Raw genomic sequence first — 22391 nt, 5'->3', positions numbered from 1 at the left:
CTCTCTCAGAATTAATGGAGAAACAAGATGCTTTTATGACAAAAAGGAACTGGGGGAGTTCGTGACTACCAATCCAACCCTACAAAAAATACTGAAAGACATTCTAGAGAGAGAGAAAAAGACCATGGTTTCAAGAATAGTGACAGAGGAGGCTCTCTGAATGGGGCAGACAATGGAATGAAGGGGAAACATAGACGGCAGAAAAATAGCATGGCAGAGAGGAGGCAGAGAAGGTTGACCATAATCGCTAACATGGATAGCCTCGTACACTAATAAAAAGAAACACAGGCAGAGTGATCAGGAGATAGGATCCATCAAGATGCTCTATATAAAAATATATTTAACCTGAAAGAAGGTTTATGGACTGAAAATCAAAGATGAGAAAATAATGCTGTATGTGACAGAGAACCAGAAAAAGTTGGGGTAGCTTGCCCATCAGCCACAGATTGGTTGAAAAGACATACCTTGAATTATGGAGAACTACTCAGCTATAAGGAAGGAAAACCTTGAGGCTCTTATAGGTAAACGGATACAACATGTGACCAAGCTCAGGGGTTCATAACCATTTAGGTAAATAGTAGGTTGTCTCTCTAATCTAAAAACTAAAGGAGTTAGTGGGATACAAAATGTACAATGTATCCTGGGAAAGTGAAAGTGGAGGAATTGTCTAAATATGGAAGGCAAAGGACGTTGGTAATCTTGTACCATGATTTGAAACCCATATTGCTTTCATCACTCTGTTTAGTTTGGTTATACTCTGTTCCAGTTTATCTACTTGTACTAGATTTGAGGGTATAAACAGCTACTCCAAAGATAGCAGGATATACTATGGTAACCATTTTAAATTTCTTATTAACTTAATCTAAAACGCCTGTACTGCTTTCTCTTTTTTGATTGATTTTATTTGAATCTGTCTTGCTCAATCGCTACCTTGTCTTGACTGATTTTATTCGAACCTGTTATGTTTGATAGTATCAAGTCTGAGAGTATAGGCAACTACTCTGAAGACAATAAAATTCACTACGATACCCAATCTGGTTTAACTATTACCTTCTTTGGAAGTTCTATAATGTCACCAATGTTTTATTTTTATTGATTTTGTTCTGTACTGCTAAATTCAATTGTATTGTACCCGATACGGGCAATTCTAATGAAGATAACAAGAGACATTATGGTAACCATTGTAGGTCATCTTGTACTGTAGTTTTTAAATTATGTACTATGTCCATCCTTTTGTTTTGAATGACTCCGTTTTTTTTTTGTTTGTTTGTTTGTTTGCCTTTCTCATTTGGTTTTATTCTTTTCAAAATAAAAAATTTTTAAAAAGCCATACTCATTAGTGAAATAAATAAGACTCACATGTGTAAACATCATGTGTCTCATTAGTGTGAGAAGTTGAAAGAAAACAGGTATATGTGTATGTGTCTGTACATAAAAATGTTTAAGATTTCTCTGAGTTCACTGAAGAGAAAGATTTGTGCTGGCATTGTTCAGACAATTGAATGCAGATGTCTTGTGCTCTGGGTAAATGATTCGGGGATGCAATGTGCAATGTACATAGCAAAGTTGCCACCTGATTGATGTGTTTTGAAATTTTTAGTTTTTTCTTTGCTTTTTCTCCTTGAAATAAGATCAATCTTTAAAAAAAGATATTTTGGGCTGGGAGTTTAGCTCAGCGGCACAAGAGCCTGCCTGGCAAGTTCAAGGTCGTGAGTTTGGTCCCTAGTACAAAAAAAAAAAAAAAGGTATTTTGTCAACAAGAAACATAACTAAAACAGAACCCCAACTGTATAAGAAGTAATACCAAGAATCAACAAATGGAGTCAAATAAAATTAAAAATCATCTGCATAACAAAGGAAACTACAGAGTGAAGAGAAAACCTAGAGTGGGAAAATTTTTTCTCCAGCTTTTCTCAGAGGAGGACTAATATCTACAATGTACATGAAGAATTCAAAAATTAGATTCACCAAAATAGAAGTCCCAGTCAAAATATGGCTAACTAAAATAATAGCCATTTCTCTGAAGAAGTACAAATAGCCTATAAATACACACAAAAAAACGTTCAACATCTGTTCAATATTAGAGAAATGCCAATTAAAATAACACTGAAGTTCCATTATACTCCAGAAAGAATGGTTTTCATCAAGAAATCAAATAGTAACAAATGCTGGTTGAGGCTGCAGGGAGAAAGGAACCCTTCTATGTTGTTGGTCGGAACATAAACTGATACAACCATTATGAACATCCCTATGGAGAGTCCTCAAAAAACTAGAAATCCCATTCATTTCATCAACTTCCTTTCTAGCCATCTTCTTGAAAGAGTTAGAGACATCAAATTACAGTGATACATGCATACCCATGTTTATAGCAGCACAACTCACAATGGCTAAATCTTAGAAGCAGCCTACATGTCTATCAATAAGAAAACATAGTATTAAAAATATATAGCAGTGTTTACATGCAATGGAGTACTATTATTCAATAAAGGATGAATCTGAATCATTTTAGCAAAACAGATACGTCTTGAGACCACAATATTATATGAAATAGATCAGAAGCTTAAATGTCAGGTTTTCTCTTACAGGAAAAACTCAAAATATAAACAAAGATCAAAATAAAAGATAACAAAAGCAGGGAGATAGACCTTCTGCAAATGGGAAGGAGGAAGGAAAGGAAAAGGGGAAGAGGATGAAGCACTGAGACGTGTAAGGTGTATGTACCAACTCTCCAGGAGGAATGAAATCATATACTACAAACATGTACTAGGAGAAAATATATACATAACATAAAATTTATCATTTTAACCATTTTCAAGTGTAAAATTCAGTGATTAAGTGTATTCATAAGTTGTGCAACACTTACCGCCATTCATCCCTATATTTTTTTGGAGCCAATTTCCTCTTGCCTCAACACGGTGGCTAGAATTTCTAGAACTACACTGAAGGGAAGGGATAAGAGCAGATATCCTTGCCTTACTCCTTACCTTAGTAGGAAACCGCTATTTCTCATCTGCTGTAGGTTTCTGATACATGCCCTTTGTCACAATGAAAAGTTTTCATTTTCTGAAATGATGGGCCAGGGAGATGGCTCAGCAGCATAAGCGCCTGCCTGGCAAGTGCAAGATCCTGAGTCTGATTTCCAGTACAAAAAAAAAAAAAAAAAACACCAAAAAACAAGACTAAAACTGAAACTAAAGTGCTGAGAGTTCTTGTCACAAATAAATGCTGGATTGTCAATTCTTTCTCTTCATCTGTTAATATTATCACTTGGTCCCTTCTCAGTATTCATGGGAGATTGGTTCCAAGACCCTCTGAGGATGCTAGAATCCACAGTCCCTTACATAAAAATGGCACAGTATTTTCATACAACCTAGCCACACCTCACAAATACCTTAATCATCTGTAGATTACTTATAATACCTGACACGTCAATGTTATGTAAATACTTACATTAGGAAATGTTGACAAAAAAGTAAGTTATGTTAGGTACAGATACAATTTCTTTCAAATATTCTTTTGTTACTCCCCACATAAGCTTTACACAAACTTTTTTTTACATAAATGAAGCATATTTATTGTTTAGATTTTAAATATCAGTTACAGATGAGGAAAACTTCAAGGTCCAAATAAATCTTTTTCAGTTTTGATCCATGGATGTGAAACCTGAGGACAGAGAGGCCTAACTAAATCAATCCTCTTGTTTAGTCTTTTATGAATCAAGAGATTCTTGCTCTCCAAAATTCTTATGTTGAGACTCTAACCCCAGTACCCTTGGAGACAGAGCCTTCGGGAGGTTACTTATGTTAGATGAGGTCAGGAAGGGGGGCTCCCCATGATGGAGTTAGCATCCTTACAGGAAGACGAAAAGGGAGCAGAGAGAGTCCTCCCTTTCTACCATGTGAGGACACATGGAAAGCAGCCATCGGTAAGCCAGGGACTGAATTACTGCTGCCTTAGTCTGGGACTTCCCATCTTCCATAATTATGAAATAAGCATCAGCTGTTTTAATCACACAGTATGTGGTATTTTGTTATAACAGCCTGAACCAAGATATTCACTAAAATATAGATTATACTCATTGCTACTGAATAAGCCTTAAACTGTTGAAGTCAATTTCACTTGCTCATGGTGTGTAATTCTTTCTTTACATCGCTCAATTCTGTGGAAACAAGAGCTATACACACCTACCACAAACTGTTAGTCTGGAACAACCTAAAAATACAATAGATATTCAACTCCCACTGGAAATAAACCAACAGGCCTGCTGGGGGAGAGTTTCAGTCTCCAAACAAGTTCCTGACTTGTTTTCTGAAATCTAAGTCATTACAGCTTAAGAGAAAAAGGGAAATTCAGTTTAGTGTGCTGGCACATGACTGTAATCCCAGCTTGTTAAAAGGCAGATGCAAGAAGATCACAAGTTTGAGCTTAGCCTGAGCAATTCAGCAATTTAACAAGATCCTGTCTCAAATGAAAAATAAGAGGCCTGACGATTAGCTCAGTGAAGGTCCTGGGTTCAATTCCTAGTATGGGGGTGGGAGCTCGGGGGTGGCCACAAAGAGGACTCAGTGGATTCACTGAAGGTCCACCTGCAGTGGCTCAGAGCGGACGCCCAAGTGAGCTACTCAGCAGCTTCTGAAGCTCCTTTCATTTTTGGCATCCTCATTTTACAGCCTCCTGAGAACACGAATTGGAAGAATGCTTTGACTATCTGATAACATGTTGGATTATTGACCTGGAAGCCAGTAATCCTCAGTGTATTTTGGAGATTAAAATAAAGGCATTTAGAGAGGACTGTAGGGTGTGGATGCTCAGACTGCCACAACTTATCTAGACCAGTTAGGATCTACTAACTTTTAATGTTAGGGAGTTTAGGATCCATAAGATTTGGGGGAGTTTTACTTGCACTTAATCAGTGTTATGAAATACTCAGTTATATAGATACTGTAGTACAGGCTGACAAACCATGGGGTAGGGATGGGCAGCTCCCTGACGAACATCCAAGTGCCATCCGGGCCTTTTTTGGGCCAATGTTTTCACCAGGCTTCTCAGAACTGAGGAAAGAGGTGGAGGACAAACAGGGCCACTTTTGCAGCCCTGAGCACCACTGTAACCAAGGTGGGCCTTCTACATAGGACAAGAGAGCACACAGGAAAAGCCTTGCAGAGCAAGGGCATGACACAGCAGCTAGAACTCAGTTCTAACTCCCAGACTCTGCTTTAGCAGCAGCCTCAACAGTTTCTCCTAAGATGCTGCAGTCCATTTCAAGTCCATCCCTACCGTTTTGAGGCTTCTCTCAGTTACAGTGTATGACCCCATAGGCCACAGGCAGGGGCTCATATCAGATCCACCACATCAATTCTTACACGGTTCCTCTCAGTCTGAGAGGCCATCTCTCCTTTCTCCAAAGAGCATCTCCAGAAGGCTCCTACGACATTGGCTGGAAACATGAGCCACTATGGCACCTGCCTAATGGACCTCCTCCTAACCCAGCAAGACCACTTAAAAGAAATTTATCCAATAGATATGACCACATTGTGCAATAAGATCCCAGAACAAAGTCAATGCATATAATTGCTAAGAACGAAGATTAACCTAACCTAAATGTCCATCAAAGGGGATTGAATACATCAATTATGGTTCCTCTATATGTTATTGAATAAAGCAAAATGAACAGTACATATAAAATCCTACAATTTGTATAAAAAGAGGCAAACACAGAGACATTTATTTGCACATATGTGCATGAAATGTTTTGGGGCAAAATGTAAGAAAGCGCAACCACAGGTTGCCTTCAGGGAGGGAAACAGTAGTAGGGAAACAGCATGGCAGACAGACTAGCCCAGCTTCTTACTTTCTCTATTAGAGCCACTGCTTATTTACAGATTGTTAAACATTATACTTTTTAAAATAAGTATATGGTGTCCTCCTGAAGCAGCACAATACATACAAAACAACTGCATTTTTTTAAGTGAAAGTTTTCACTGACTAACAACTTGTAAGCATGTCTACTTCCTGGAAACTGCCAGGGATTTTGTTTTTTGGGTTTCTTTTGTTTTGAGACAGGGTATCACCATGTAGGGAGTGTATGCTCACGTGTTAAGTTCAGGCTGGCCTTGAACTTGTGGTGATCCTCCTGCCTCAGCCTCTAGGGTGCTGGGGTTATGGGTATATGCTACCACACCCAGAGGGAAACTGACAGTTTAAAGGAAATGACTACACACCAGCAGCCTGGCAAATACAAATTCTGACGTCCATCTTTCCAATAAGTCCTAATGTTAAGCACAGTTCACAAACCTAAACAGACCAGGACCCTACCTGAAAACGACGCCTTTATACTAGAGTGGCCACACACCCGTTGGTTGAGGGTAATCTGGCTCATGCATGCTTGGCTCATGTATTACTGATAGAAATCCGTATTAGTCAGGTGTTACTGTAACTAACACTGAGATAATCAATTTATAAAGAGAAGAAGTTGATTTTGACTTTGTTTTGAAGGTTCCAGGCTAACCGGGTCCCATGCTGTAATGGTGGGCATGCTGGACTCTGAAAGCTCCAGTCTAGGGTTAGATGAGCCTATGCTTTTAGGCCTCTGGTGGGCAGGCAGTCGCACATCGTACTAAGAGTACCTAGTGGAGCAAACCAGTCACCTCATGCCCAGGCAGCAAAAGAGAAGAAGACAGAGGGGCTGGACCCCACTGTTCCCTCTGAGGGCATCATCCCAGTAACCTCAAGACTTCCCCAGGCCACACTCATAGGTTCCATCTCCCAGGAGCACCACAGGCTGAGGATTAAACCTTTACAAACTTTTGAGGGACACTTATCCAAATCATAGCTCGACCTCTTCATTCTCAAAGGTACCCCCTGCTTTGGCCAAAGCATATATTATCGTCCCACTTAGCCACTTGGGTTTTTCCAAAACATCAGACTTTTACTCGGGTAATGCAGCACGTGTCCTGTGCCTCTTACAGCCCCAATCCTAATCCCTCCCAGCCCTAACTCACCCTTCTCCTGCCCCTTCCTCCCAGGTTGTTTCTACTCTGACCCCTTTCTTCAGTTGAGCTCTGATGGACTGACTTTTGCACCTCCCCCAAATAAGCTGAGTCCAGTACCTGTGAATGTCATCTTATTTGGAAAAAGGATCTTTGCGAATACAATAAAGACGTAAATTAAGATGAGGTCACACTGGAGTGAGCCGGGTCCTTAATCCAATAGGACTGGTGTTCTTGAAAGAAGACACAGGAACACAGAGGGAGACAGCATGTGAGGGCAGAGGGGCTGAGGGTTGCCACTGCCCCTAGCCAGGGATCACCACAGATTGCTGACAAACTCTGGGAAGGGGGCAAGGAGAGATTTTGCTCCACAGGTTTCAGACAGCACATGGCCTGGTCAACTACCTGATTTCAGACTTCGGGCCTCCAGAACTGTGAGAAGAGTTTTGCATGAGGTCAAAACTTTTGTGGTATTTTGTTACAGCAGCCATAGCACACTAATACCAAGCCCTGGCTCTTCACTCGGAAGGTCCAGTGAACTCTATTCGTCTATTCTCCAGAGGGGAGGCAAATTAGTATAGCCCATTTAGCAGATGTAGTTAAAATGTTAATGAATAAATCTTTTGCCTCAGTGATTTTTCCTTGCAGAAATTTGCCCAATAAAGATATTTTTCTAAATCTAAAAGGCACATGCAAGTATATTCATTGTACCACTGTCCATGATAGCAGACAATGAAGAACTTGTAAACATTCTAACTGCGAGTCAAGAGATGGATCTTTATAGTTCACTCATATAAAGAGTGATTATAAAGCCTTTGCAGTAAACTTGATTAGATTTATGTTCAATGATATGAACTGTAGATCTCTTAGTTATGCTCACAGTGAATGAAAAGAATTGTTATGTATACTGTGGGTCTATTTGTATTTTAATTTTTTCCCCTTGAAATACTTGGGATTGAACACATCGTATTTGCACTAATCTACATCCCCTTATTCAGGCTAGACTCCAACTTGTGATACTCCTGCCTCAGCCTCTCAGAGTGCTGAGATTAGAGGTGTGTCCCATCAACTGAGGTTGCTAAAATGATTCTGATCTGCTTTTATATGCATAAATATTTCTTGAAAGACAATGTAATACAGATAGCACAAGTGGGGACTGGGGATTTAGCTCAGCAGTGTAAGTGCCTGCTTTGCAAGCACATGGCCATGAGTTCAATCCCTGGTACCAAAAAAAAAAAGAAAAGAAAAGAAAACAAAACATGAGATGTATATAATTCTGTAATTGAATATATTAATTAATAATATTCAGTGGTGATTCCTCTTATCACAGGTAGCACAGGTGGGAGCTTTTTATCCACTTGAATTTGAGCAATATCCAGGGCCAATTCTCCCTCCATTTTAAAAGAAGCAGAAAATAAAACACAGACCCAGAAAATCTCTAAAACCACAGATCAGAGTACATGCATGTTAGCTCTCATGACCTGACTTTTAGTAGTAAACTTTTCTCTACTTGAGCCTTATTAAAAGGTCATAAATATGAGCCAAGCGTGGTGACACACGCCATTAGTCCAAGCACTTGGGAGGCTGAGGCAGGAAGATCACTGCAAATTTGTGACCAGCCTGGGCTGCAAAAGTGCACTCGATGCCTGTGTGAACTGCGTGGTGTGATTCTGTCTCAAAAAGACAAAAAAAAAGTTCATAAATACAGACTGCATCTCCTGTATGTAATTTAACCAGCAAATTCTGGGACAGGCATATGTGTTGGAATCCTAAGATGATTCAGCACCTTTTCAGTCTTATGCAGAGACCCAAAGAGAGCCACCTGGTCTGCAGTGCACATCTTTTAAAGTCTGAAAAGTAGATTTTTTGGTGTGCTTATTTCTCTTTTCTTTTTCTGTTCATGCCACCCTTTGTTTTCACTGGCATAAACCTGCTCAGGGCACACCTTCCTGTTATCTTCAAAAATTTAGTTGCTTTTTCTTTTATACTGGATGTACACTTACAATTCTTTGCTCATCATACTGAAGCGCCTAGAATCTGTCAGATCAACCATGCAGCATTTACTGGTTCTGGGGACAGGCTTTGTTATAGGAAGATTATTCTCAGAGAAAACAGGAAAAAGCAAACTGACTGCTTTGAGGCATCAGGTATTATTAAGGCTTTACATACACTGGCTACTTTGGTTCCTCCCAACTTCACAAGGGATGTACTGTTATTATCCCTCTATCCTGACATGACACCCAGGAAAGACGAGTGTAGACTACACTGCTGTCGTCACACTGCTGTCACTAGGGCAAGGAACCAGGGCCAGGCGTTGGCTCAGAGCTGGCATCTGTCTCTGTGCTGTGTGCCTCCTGAGCTGTAGCTCCTTATTCCTTTCTATATCAATTTAATTTCACCTGCCCATGCCACCCTCACAAAGGAGAGATAAAACCACCACACTGTGGAGTCCTTAAGTTGCTCTCATCAGACAGGGCGCCCTACTTTAACACTTTCACCCAACGCCCTCACTGCCTCTCCCACTCAGATTACTCCATCCTGAGTTTTCTACCCACATACCCTCCAGGGGACTGTGGGTCACTCTCTGTGAACAAGCTCCTGGAGATGGCGTTTCTTAATCTCCTAAATTTCCGCTGGTTACTTTTGTGTTCATTTTTATTTTTATTGTACATGTTAATAGTACTTTAGGATGTTCTTTGTGGAGAGTTGGTACATGTATATAACACATCTTAATTCTTTCTTCACTTTCTCTCTCTCCTCTTCCCTCCCTCCTCCCTTCATCTATTGATCTGCTTTCCTTTTGCAAAAGAACTAGCTCCCTATTTCTATTATCTACCTTACTTTGCTCTTGATATTTTGGGTTTCTTATATAAAAGAAACCATGTGATTTTAGGCTTGTGTGTCTATTTCATATAACATTATGGTCCCAACGTAACAAATGGTCTTGAACCCATTTTCCTACAAATGATTCGACTTTATCCTTCTTTATAGTAGAGCAGTACTCACTGTATATAAACACTACATTTTCTCTATCCATTCATCTACTGATGGACATAAAAACTGCTTCCAAGATTTAGCTATGGTGAATTGTACTGCTATAAACATGGGAATGCATATACTACTGTAAGTGATGTCTTTAACTCTCTTGGGAAGAATCCTATTGCATTATACAATGACTGTGGAAGTATCAAACTAGAGATCTGATAAACATTTTGTGAATTGAAACAGAATTACTTGTGTGTGTTTTAGAGAGGGAACCAAGGGTCTTGCACATGTGTATTTTTCTTCTTAACCAAAGTTGTATCAAGTAAGGTTTATCTAATTATAATTAAAGCAAACAAGAACTGCAGCAAAACCCCAAGAAGCAGTTTCTTTTTCTTTCTTTCTTTCTTTTTTTTTTGTATCAGGGATTGAACTCACAACCCTGTGCTTGCAAAGCAGGCACTTATGCTGCTGAGCTAAATCCTTGGCCAAGAAGCAGTTTCTTAACAGTTCCATAAAAAGACACACTGCTGGAGGATTCCTCTTGGCTTTCAACTCTAACCCTATTAAGTAACCCATATTGGGCATTAAGGAGCAATACAAGACTGAGTATATAGCCCAGTGGGAGAGTACTTGTCTAGCATGTGGAAGGTCGTGGATTCAATCCCCAGCTTTCAGGAAGAAAAAGCAAAAGAGCAATGCAGAGGATTTATACAGGTAACAAACACCTATTGGTACTGAGGAAACAAAATTTCACTGTATGTAAAGTATTTAAGGAAAACATGAGGTAGCTGAGGAGAACATATTCATGTATAAAACCGAGGCCTTCTTGCAAAAAAAAAACTCCCATTTTTTTGTTTTAGTATTAAACATTTCATGCACCATCAGCAGGGGCACCTAGAAAAGGCATGTAGTACAAAGTTGGAAGGTGGAATAAGTTGGCACTGGTCACAAGGATATACACACGATGGATGTCCAGAAGCCAGAAAGATAAAGGATGGCTCTGGCCTCCTGCATGAGGGACATGTGTGTATGTGTGTGTGTGTGTGGGGGGTGATCCTACAATGCACAGGACAGTACCATAACAAAAATTATTTGGTCCAAAGTATGCATGGTACTGAGGTTGAAAAACTATGGCTTATGTCAGTAAAAGGAGTTAATAAGCAATGAAGCCTATTATCTGAACTAAGGCTTTGGATTCCAAATCTAGTGCTTTTCTGCTAGGTTAAATGCAGAGAAATGTAAGCTGAAACTATACCCTGGTCAGGTGACAATGCAGTGGGAGTCCTGAGCAACCACAGAAAAGAATGTAGAAAAGCCAAGCATGGTGGCACACACCTTGGGAGGCTGAGGCAGGAAGATCACCGTGATCCTGGGGTATATGAGTGAGGTCAAGGCCAGCGTACACTACATAGTGAGACCCTGTCTCAAAAAAAAAAAAAAAAAAAAAAGAATGCAGAGCACATGGAGAACAAGGTTACATCTGAGAGAAGATCAAGCTTCTGGAACTCTAGATGGACTTCATATTAGTGGTAGCCCCTGAGCTGAAATGAATCCAAGACAGTCAAGCCTTATAGGAAAAAGGGGATGTAAAAGCCTCTTCAGGAAGTAGCTGCAAAAGTGACTCTATACACTGAGTTTTTCAATAGCAATACTTTCAAAAGCAATGGGTTACTGCTTTCAAAGTACTGAAGCAATTCTCAGCCTACTTTCCCAAATCAACTTGTCAATTAAACGAGCGCAGAATAAAGGCATTTTCAGACCATTTATCTTTCATATTCCCTTTCTTGGGAAGATACCAGAGAATGTGCACCAGGAAATTAAGGATAACATGGTTCCAAGCAGAGGATCTGATGTCGGGAAGAAAATGGAATTCTCAAGATAACTTTGTGCATCAGAATTAGAGGGCAAGCTGAATAAATGAGAACAAAAGATAGATGGCTCTAAAACCATTTCCAGGAAGAGAAAACGAAGAGTAAATATGTAAGAGGTTTAATAATGGAAAATTACAGTGAGAGCTATTTTAGAATTATTTGATAGCAAACACTAACAACTTTGTATCAAATGAAAAATTAAAGCAACTATCAACTCCAGGAAAAACATTAAACTTTACCAAAAAGGAAATGTGATCATTTTTGGTTCCTAAGTGAACAGCACCACATGTCTCACCAGCTACAGATCTGCTTTTAAAACAAAATCTGTGATATGAAGCCAAAAAATTTTCAAAAACAAAGTTGGAAAGCTCGCACTTCTTGATTACAAAACATATTACAAACTATAGGAGTAAAAGCAGTATGGGAAGCACCTGGACAGGGCCACTGGGACTCGGGTGGCTGCACAAGAAGGCAATCTGCCCGCCCTCTTGGTAACCCCTGGCACCAGCCGGCAGGAGAACCAGTCAGCTGTTCCCATGAGCCTACTGGTGTGCGGGCTAAGAATCAAACATCTCCCCTCCCCCCATCCCGCCCGGGTCAGCAGCTGGGGACAGAGTTCTGAGCATCTCTTGGGAAGATGACCATATGCAATATAGCAAATATAGAGGATTCTCTTCCATGTTCTGTTTGAAGGCAAGGGTTATTTTCACAGTTATGCTTTGTAATGATTGTTTTGCTCTATTCAATATTCTCCCTCAGTTGGTTTTACAATGTCCTGTTATTGGTTTGAATAACTATTGTAAAGATAATGAGATATACTATAGTACCTGTTGCTACAATCCCAGTATCCTGCTTTGAAGTTCTGTAGCAATGTCACTACATTGTCTTGATTGGCTTTGTTCTGTCTGGTTCTGTTGTATTTTTATTTTTACTACATTCAAAATAAAATTTTTAAAAAAGCAGTATGGTACTGGCAAAAAGATAAACACAGACTGCTGGCACAGAATAAAAAGCCTAGAAATAAACCCTGTGTATGATCAAATGTTATTCAACATCAATACCAAAACTACTGAGCAGGCAAAAGATGGTGCCCTCAATAAACGGTGCTGGTGAAAAGACAAGCACTATATGTAGTCTCTCATGTGCTGAACGTGGGGGCAGGCGGGAGCAGATCTGGATGTAGAATAGCGATTAGTAGAGTTGGAAGAGGGCAGAGCACGGAGAGGTTGAATAATGATAATCCAGACACAATTAGTTAGAAGGAATTCTGTTATTGTCCTATAGCACAGAGGAATGACTACAGTTTACAATACTTTATGGTATATTTTATGAAGAACTTGAAGACAAGGACTTAAAGTTTCCAAATGTAAAAAGTAGTAAGGAAGTGGAAATGCTAATTACTTTGATTTGATCAGTGCACACTATATACATATGTTGAAATGTCATGATGTGCTTCATATACACGAACAATTATCACACACTAATCAAGATTTTGAAAAATAAAAAAATTTTTTTTGTCTTTTTCTTTTTTACTGGTACCAGGGATTGAACTCACGACCACACACTTGCAAGACAGTACTTATGCTGCTGAGCTAAATCCCCAGCCCCAATAAAAAATATTTTAAAACTTGAGATTAAGATACTGAGATGCAAAACAATGAAGATGGGCCCTTATACCATATACAAAATTAACTTAAAATGCAATAAAGACCTAAACAAAAGATCTAAAGTAATTAAACTTCTAAAAGAAAACATAAGGAGTTGGACTTGGCAATGATTTCTTGGCTATGTCACCAAAAGCACAGGCAACAAAAGCAAAAATAGACAAATGGAAAAATACTTTAAAAACCTTTAAAATTTTGTTCATCAAAGGACACATTCACTGAAGAGGCAATCAGTATGCACCAACAAGATAGTTCTACATTATCTATTAGGATGGCCCAAATCCAGAACCCTGATACCATCTGATGAAGATGCAGAGCAGTAGGAACTCTCATTCATTGCTGGTGGGAATATACAATGGTGCCACCACTTTGGGAGACCATCTGGCAGTTACTTCCAAACAAGACATAGTATCACATGATCTAGTTCTTCTAGTATACACCATCTAGAACCGAAAACATGTCCACCAAAAAAAAGAAAAGAAAAGAAAAAAATCCTGCATGGGAACGTAGATGAGTGTAACAGATTTACTCATGATTAGTACAATTTAAAAGCAACTAAGATGTCCTATAGTGAGTAAATGTATTTCTTTAAAAAACTGTTATAGTCACATAGTATTATTTACCACCACAAAGAAATGAACTATTCAGTCATGAAAAAGCAGACAGTAAACTTAAACGCATATGGCTAGGGCTGGGTATGATGGTTCACATCTGTAATTCCAGAGTTTTGTGAGTTTGAAACCTGAGAATTGCAAGTTGGAGCCCAGCAAGTCAGCAACTTTAGTGAAGCCCTGTTTCAAAATAAAAAAATAAAAAAAGAGCTGGAGATGAAGCTCAGTGTGAAGATCCTGGGTTCAATTCCCAGTACCAGAAACGAAAGAAGAAAAGAGAAGAAAAACAGAATCTAAAATTTATGAAGTCTCAGTTGGATGTGGTGGTACACACCTGTAATCCCAGCAGTTGAGAGGCTATGGCAGGAGGATTGCTTCGAGTTCAAGGTTAGCCTGAACTTCAAAGTGAAACTATCTCAAAAAGACAAAAATAAATAAAATAAGTCTTTAAAAATGCAACCCACAAAATGGGAAAAAATGCTGGAAAAATATGATAAAGGATTCATGTTCAGATTAAAAATTTTGACAACTCAATCCAAAAAATTAAATAAAACCAGTATGACTCAAACTCAATAAAAATCAATTCAACCAATAAAAATCAAGCAAGTTAGAAAACAGGTAAAGAGGTCAAGGGTTTAGCTCAGTGCCTCAAGTACCTACCTGGTAAGCACAATGCTGTGAGTTCAATCCCTGGTGTCAAAAAACAAGAACAAAACAACAACAATAACAATAACAAAAACAGGTAAAGAAGGACTTAGACATTCCTCCAAAGGTGATATTCAAACAGCCAATATGCATAAGAAAAGATGCGCAACATCACTCATCAGAAGAGGAGTGCAGATCAAACCCATAATGAGATGCTGCCCACACCAGTTTGGATGCTAAATATGAAAACAAAACAAAACAACAAGTGTTGGCAAGCATATAGAAAAATGGCAATTCTACCTGTATTTTTGGTAGGATTGCAAAATAATGCAATCACCATGGAAAACTAGAAGGTCCTCAAAAAATTAAAAAAGTAAATCTTATTATCTAAAATTTCACTTCTGGAAATATGCATATCCAAAAAAAGTAAAGGAAAAGACTCAAACACCCATTTAGCTCCACACTCACACAGCATTTTTCAAAACAGTCCAAAGCTAAAAACAGCCTAAGTCTCCACTGAAGGAAAACTGGATAGCAAGATGTGATGTAAATATAAAATATTAGTCTTAATAAGGAGTGAAGGATATAGCTCAGTGGCACAGCGCCTGCTTAGCAAGCATGAGGTTATGAGTTTGATCCCCAGTACCAAAAAAAAAAAAAAAAAAAAAAGCGTGAAATTTGGAACAATTTACAAAATCAAAGAAACTTGAAAATACTGTGCTAAGTAATCTCATCACAAAAAGACAAATATGATACAATTCTACGTAACTAACTAGAATAGTCAAATTCATAGAGATTAAAAGTAGAATGGTGAGTCCCAGGCAGTGGGAGGAAGAAAGAGCAGTTGATGATTTATGAGTACAGGGTACCTGTTTGAAAAGATAAAAGCAGCTTTGGAGATGGAGGCTGTGACAGCTGTACACCACGTGAGTATACTGGATGGCACTAGTGATATACAGGGCAGTAACATCCTGTGATGCTGGGCAGCAGTAACAACTCACATCTTCCAGTTAGCCATGTGATCACATCACATGGTTTCCTTATCTTCAAAGTAAGGATGAGAAAAGAACTTCCTCCAGAGGACTATTAGGTGTTCTACGCAATTCTATGAACCAGATAAATGTATCAATATATTTGCAGGGCCTGCTGTTTCTTGGCTTTGCTATCAAATTCCTATGTTCACTTGTCTGCCATGTAATCATCTATTAGTGAGGTAAGAGTGCCCCACAAAGCTTGCCATGCATTTCCAGTGACCAATGTGAAATCAAAGCCCCTAGAGTTTGTGGCAGTCACCTGATCTAGGCCTTCACTATACAGATGGAAACACTGAGATTCTGCAGTGGGGGCTTCAACCATAAGCCACCCACCTTCCTAGGAAGTCTGCCTAATGTGATTGTCACACAAATGCTCTTGACCACTAAGCTTTTGTGTTTCAACTATTCCCAAGAGATCCTGTCCTTCTGGCTAAAAAGTAAATGAGAAAAAGCCACAATATGATTTTTAAAGACTGCCAAATGCAAATTCCAAATTTTGTTATTTGAAAGATGGTAACAAAGTGTTCTTAAACCTCTCTCTTTCTTTTGCCTTAAACCCTCACCCCTGGACCAAAAGCCAGTTCTCTGAAAGTGCAAACCAAACACCAGTTTTGTGGACAATGGTTCAGAGATAGGCTACTCCCAGGGAATGGCTACAGCAATTTTCCACTTGTTACCTTGGTAACTGCTACCTTGGCGCCCTTGTTGATGAGCTGAACCACATTCTCTGCTTGGCCTTTGTACGCAGCTATGAGAAGGCGTTCTGAAAGCACAGCGACTGCATCTTGCTGGCTCATGAATTGAGAGAAAGGAGTTTTCGGGAAAGCAGTGGACAAGTTCGGTCAGCTCAACACGAAGCCGCTGGCTCGGGCAGGTGCCCACAGGTAAAGGTTCTCAATCATTGGAAGGTGACTTATTCCTACGCCATCTTCAATACCTAAGGATTACAAAACAAAGCTGCCATCAGTGCCTCTCGTTACAAAGGACAGGCCATACCTCTGATTTTAGGGCATTCTGCCAGTGCACAATGCAGGGGAGGGAAGCTGGGGAGACAGGCCATGCGGAAGCACACCCTCCACAGCAAAGCCCCAGACAGGGCTCCAGGTGGAAGGCAGCAGAAGGTGGAACCACTCTGTTCCTCCCTCCTCAGGGACGTTCTCCAGGAGTTATGGCCAGGAGTGCAAAGTTGGCTCTGCACTTACCATACATCCTGAGCAGAAGAGGCTTGATACACCCCGCCCAGCCACCACCTGGTTTACACACCACCTCCATCTAGTAACTGTGCCGTGCATTCACCACGGCCTTCAGACCCAGTTTTATGGGTCACCATAGCTCACGTGCTAATTCCACAAGCAGTCTGGATGCTGGTGGGCCCTGACAAGTAGAGTGCCTTCTTGGGTGGTTTCTATTTTGTTTATTGTACTGAACATTAAAGCCCAGGCCCAATAATGCTAGGCAAGCACTCTACCAATGAGCTATATACTCCAACCAACACTTGGTGTGCTCTCTCAGCATTTACTGCAGTTCTCTTTCTTCATCCTTTCCTTGCTGTAAATATACAGTCTCCCGAGTTTTGGAACAGATGGAGAACTGGGCACAGGCCTGGGCCGACTCCACACTGCTCAGATAATCCCCTTTGGAAAAACACTGATGCTAAACTTGTGCTCTGCCAATTTGGGAGGGGTAGTTTGTATTGCTTCCTTGCATACTGGGATGAATGGCCCACTATAACCACCTACAGGACACTAAGCCCTGGCTTTGTGCACTGGTTTGGAAGTACCAACTAATATTAAACTTAAATTCTTTTTTCAAAAACAAATGACCAAAATTGATAGGATTTTAGAGACTGACTTCAATCAGTAGCCCCATCAGACCACACCAAAGGCACTGGTAATATTTCAAAGGTGAAGGGTTCTTCGGGCAGAAAAAAATGCTTACATGTCTAATTGACTCCTGGTAGGAGAATAAGGAACTGAAGACTTCTTTGATTATTTAATATCATCTTTTTTGCAGTATTTGCACCCATGTATGCTCCATAATTACTACCAATGAGCTACATCCATGGCCTTTCATTTATTTTGAGACAGGGTCTTGCTACATTGTCCAGGCTCACCTCATACTTGTGATCCTTTGCCTTAGTCTCCTGAGAAGCGAGGATTACTACCGTATGTGATGTCTATGTATTTCAAAATGCACTTATTAAAAATACCAGCATATATATGAGGGAAATGCCATAGCAAAAGAATACAGTTCTTTACCCTGGACCTTATCACTCATTCTAATTTTGAAACCCTGGGAGATGTAATCATTTTCTACAGTTATTTTCAGGCAAATGCAATTATCCTTTCAATCTCTAAAGGCAAAGGAACTGACCACAACATGGCTAGGAATGTCTGGACCATACTGAGATCTAAACTCGAGGTCACTGTAGCATTCAGAAAGTTCATCTGGCCAAGCACAATGGAGACTAGGGTTAAATGCCCATGTATGGAATAGACACAGAGCATCTCTCTCCCAGGACTGTAGTGGGAATTAAAATTGGTATTTCATTACACAGTGCTGATCCAAGGTAAATACTGAAACTTTACAAAGGTAACTCATACCTTTCTCACTTGTTTATTATTATCATCTTACTATTTTTTATCTTTCACACAAAACATAGGTAAAGGAGAAGAGACCTGTTCCTGCTCACCAAGCTCATCAGAAGCACAGCAAATCTGGGAAAAAGTAATCCTGCGAAGCAGAGGACACCTCAGTTAGCTGCAGTCTGTGATCCCTGGGATATGCCAGAAATATCTCCTGAATGAACCAGCCAATAAAGTTGAGATGCAAAACACTAAGAGAAATGCAGTTCAGAATGCATTTTTAAGTGCTGTGGCCATGCTGAATAATTATTTTGGAGCTTTATATTTCCTGGACTATTTGGAAGTAGTTTATTTCTGTCAACATAAGGTACACTGTCTCTTTTTATTCAGATAATCTGTGGTACAAGCAAACAACTATATTGAGTTTCTGCTCTGTTCTCCCAAATACTGCAAAATCACCCCAAGCTCAAATGCAGGAAATACACAGGTTAGTCTGACTTCCTAAATGATCTCCCTCATGCAACCACATTCTTCCCTTCATCTGCTCATTTGTTGTTCCCATACACTTGGCCTTACCCACTCTCTTCCATTCCTGAACCCCTTTCACAACAGCCATGTAAGTATAAGGGGCCAATTCATACCAATACTGTTTTGGTTAAAATTCTACTCATTCTACTCTCCAGTTTAACTTCTTGGCGTAAAGAGCTCTGTTGCAACTTCAATACAGGCCTGGCTAACGTCACGAGCTCCAAACCAGCAGCTCAGCCTCCTCAGCAACAGATGCAAAGTTCAACCAGCTTCTGATAGCCACCCTCGGCCCTTTCTCCTGGTTCATGCAACAATTCTGCCTCTTAGATACTGAATCTAATGCCCAAGTTGTCCTATGGCCATAGTGTAAGTGTGATAGCCTTACTTATATAATTACTGATGGTAAACAACCCTTTTCAAGTTCAGCCAATATTCCCTAAAACAAACAAACAAAAGAAGATAAAAAGAAAACACTACAGCAGGAATAAAAAAAATACTGGCTAACCAGATAGCATTTTATTTTTAGCTTTTCAGTTATAACTACTAAAGAATGCTCTTTACCTCCCTACCATGACCACAACATAAATACATCCATAAACAGCTTCCAGGACAGGATGCTCACACAGAATTTTGGATACCCACCACTCCAGCAAAGTTACATAAAAAGCTGCCTGCAAGATCAGCAACAGGATCCCAGGTTTCCAATTCCTAGTCTGTTGCTAACAACATCACAGTGTACTTGGACATCTCAAGCTCACTCTCATTTAAGCCCAGAAATACTATCACTGCTAGGATCTATAATATTTAACATCACTCAAAGTGGCTTTTATATGCAGGGTGGGTGCAAAGGGATCACAGAAGCTCTGCTTTCATTGTTTCCTCCTGTACCCCTTCTTGGAATGAGAGGACACTGCTTTCTCATCCAACGTCTAGAAACCAGCAAAGCAGGCCAGGCAAAGATAAGCAGGCAGGAAAGGAATATGAGGAGATAGAGAGCCCCCGACAATGAACAGGGAGGGGAGAGAAATACAAGGTGGTGACTAGTTTGTAGCCAATGAGTTCAACTTTACTGCCAACCTGTTGGGTACCCTGGCTGTAGATTTACTCCCTCCTTAAATCAGAACAGCCTTTTCCAAGTAGATGGCTATCATTCAAGACACTTCCAATTGCTAGCACTGAGGAATTTGTTCCTCTCCAACCCTATCAATCACATCCTTCTTTGTCACAATGCTCATTTTTCACAGTGCTCTGGAGGAAAATATTCGATGCAAACATGCTGCTCATTCTTTAACCAGAAAGGAAATAAATACATGAGCATAAGTATGAAATGAGCACCCTGCATCTAGAAAGGATTTAGCTTCTAAGGAAGATTACTCTCTCCCTTCCCAGCCCACTGCCCCATTTTCACTGCTCTTCATTTTGCCAAACCTTTTATCTTATCCTAAATGCCTGAGGGTCACACAGCTGCTTTGATGGCTTTTCTTTTTATAGCAAAAGGTCTGTTGTTTGTTTTTGCTATTTTCCTGTAGGTTTAAAACAAAGTCTCTTGGTTCCAATACCCCAAAGCCATTACATTCAGCTTCCTGACAGGCAGAATATTTCAGATGAAACCTTCAAATAAAAAGTCCCAGCCAGGCATTATACACAACCCACCCAGAGACAGCCCCCAGATACCGGGGAGCCAGTGGTTAGGGAGCGTTCACAATCATAACAACCAGCTTGCTCCCACTGCTCCATGCCCTGTGTTGAAGACATTGTACTCACATCCGGGGGTCTGTCCTCCCTGTTCTTACCATGTGCTGTCTGGACATCTGCGGTTAATTCCTTCCTGTTGAGATCATTAGCTTCCCAGAACTGTCACTGCTGGTGGGTCTGCAGTGATTCACGGTACAACGCTTGCAGCCTTTTCCCCTTAGCCTCCTCTGCCGATGCCAGCCAAATCATATCTAAAAGCTTATTAAGACATCCATTCAGTGCCAGTGTTTTGTGGCTTGCCGGTCTGTTCCTCGCTGCTCCTGAGAAAGTGTTGGGTCTTCAGAATTTTGTCGAACTGCTCCCTCCCACCAGCAGAGGACCTGTAACACTGCGCTGATTGAAGACCAGGGAACAATTCACAGATCTGCACATTTCTGAATGATGCTCAATGACAGAGAAATGAAGTTTGTATTCTTTCAACAGCAATGCAAGAAGAGACGAACGTGCATGTTGTGAAAGAAGGAGGATGCAGGGACAGCAAATTCTGTACTAAATTCTTCTCAATCAATATAATTAGGGAGACGCCAGCAGCAAGTGTAGACACAACACCCTCCTGGGCAGGAACTTCCCACACAGTGACTGTGTGACTGCGGCAGCACGGGGAGGCAGCAGCTGGCCATCCTTGGCAACCGTTAGTAAGCCCAGTTTATCTCACGAACTCCCCTCTACACAGTCGCCACAGAGGGGTGGAGAAGGAAAATGGGGGAGGGGGTTCAAGCCCCTGAGAAGCTGTTACCAGTCCTGCCAGTGGCTCTAAGCACCCCAGATATGTCCTTCCAGCCCACTTGTTGAAGCAACAGAAACTTCCCACCCAGAGACATCGCAGAGAGGAAGCAAGCTTTCATTCTCACTTCAGCCAGTATCCCCACATTTTCGCTTTCTCTCTAAAGATAGAGCTGTTGGTCCCGGATAAGAGGAAATAACTGCCCTGTCAACACACATCTTCTGACACCCCCCATTCAAAGCCTTCCCCCTAGTTTTCTGAGAGTAACAGCTCCTACTGGCAGTGGGCTGGGTTCTGCTGTGGTCATTCTTTGGCTTATACCAAAGACAGAACAGGTCAGCACTCTGGCCAGTGCACTGCAGAAAGGTTGAATTTTACCAGAGAAACAAATTGCCAGTAGAATGACAGCACAAGCTTTTCAAAGTGTCTTCTACTAGTTTTTCCAAAAACAATCATTACTGGCATACTGTGGCCACCTCTGGAGGCCAAGAGGTTACAACATGATTAGATCCCCACTTTGAAGAAGATCATCTGGCCTCCAAGAAGCCATAATCAGTACCAAAAGACCATATTCCAGTTGATAAATGCATACTAAGTATAAAGGAAAGAGTGGTTCATCTTTCTTAGTTTCCAAGGCATTTCCTTCTGAGAATATGTACTCCCACAGGTCTGAGTCTTTATCACAGGACCATCCACCGGGACCGACTGCAGACCCTGGTGTCTAGAAAGGCAAAAGAATGGAAATGACAGGGCAAAGACACTGACTCATCCTATACACCTGATTATTACAAAGCAACAAGTATGCTTATTTCTTGAGCCATTTCACGTCAGTAACTCTTCTGAACCCAACAGTTACTGAATCTTTGAAATAATCATCTTCGCAGGAAGCATAAAGAGGCTGTTGCTATGAAAATTGAATGACACGTGGATGCTATTTAAGAAGCCTATGACATACCCTGTTATGATGAAAAGCTGCTTATAGATGTACAAGTCACACAGA

General features: G+C 40.5%; 1 protein-coding gene across 13 annotated transcripts in view; it reads right to left on the bottom strand.

Moving 5' to 3' along the window:
• The window catches only part of Ankrd6 (ankyrin repeat domain 6), a 193317-nt gene that overhangs the window by 65734 nt on the left and 105192 nt on the right, over positions 1–22391 (bottom strand). For 12 of the 13 annotated variants that reach the window (XM_063233229.1, XM_063233230.1, XM_063233231.1 and 9 more), the window contains one exon: positions 16477–16736. In XM_063233229.1, coding sequence (XP_063089299.1) covers positions 16477–16596 — 120 coding nt within the window. In that variant the 5' untranslated portion in view covers positions 16597–16736. Of the gene's footprint in view, positions 1–16476; positions 16737–20705; positions 21233–22391 lie in introns of those variants that run through there. The other variant, XM_005002622.4, reaches the window with a different exon arrangement.

This window comes from Cavia porcellus, unplaced genomic scaffold, assembly GCF_034190915.1.
Source record: "Cavia porcellus strain 051 isolate PalLab524CR breed Dunkin Hartley unplaced genomic scaffold, mCavPor4.1 scaffold_22, whole genome shotgun sequence".
Lineage (NCBI taxonomy): Eukaryota > Metazoa > Chordata > Mammalia > Rodentia > Caviidae > Cavia > Cavia porcellus.
This window is presented reverse-complemented; position numbering and strand designations above follow the sequence as displayed.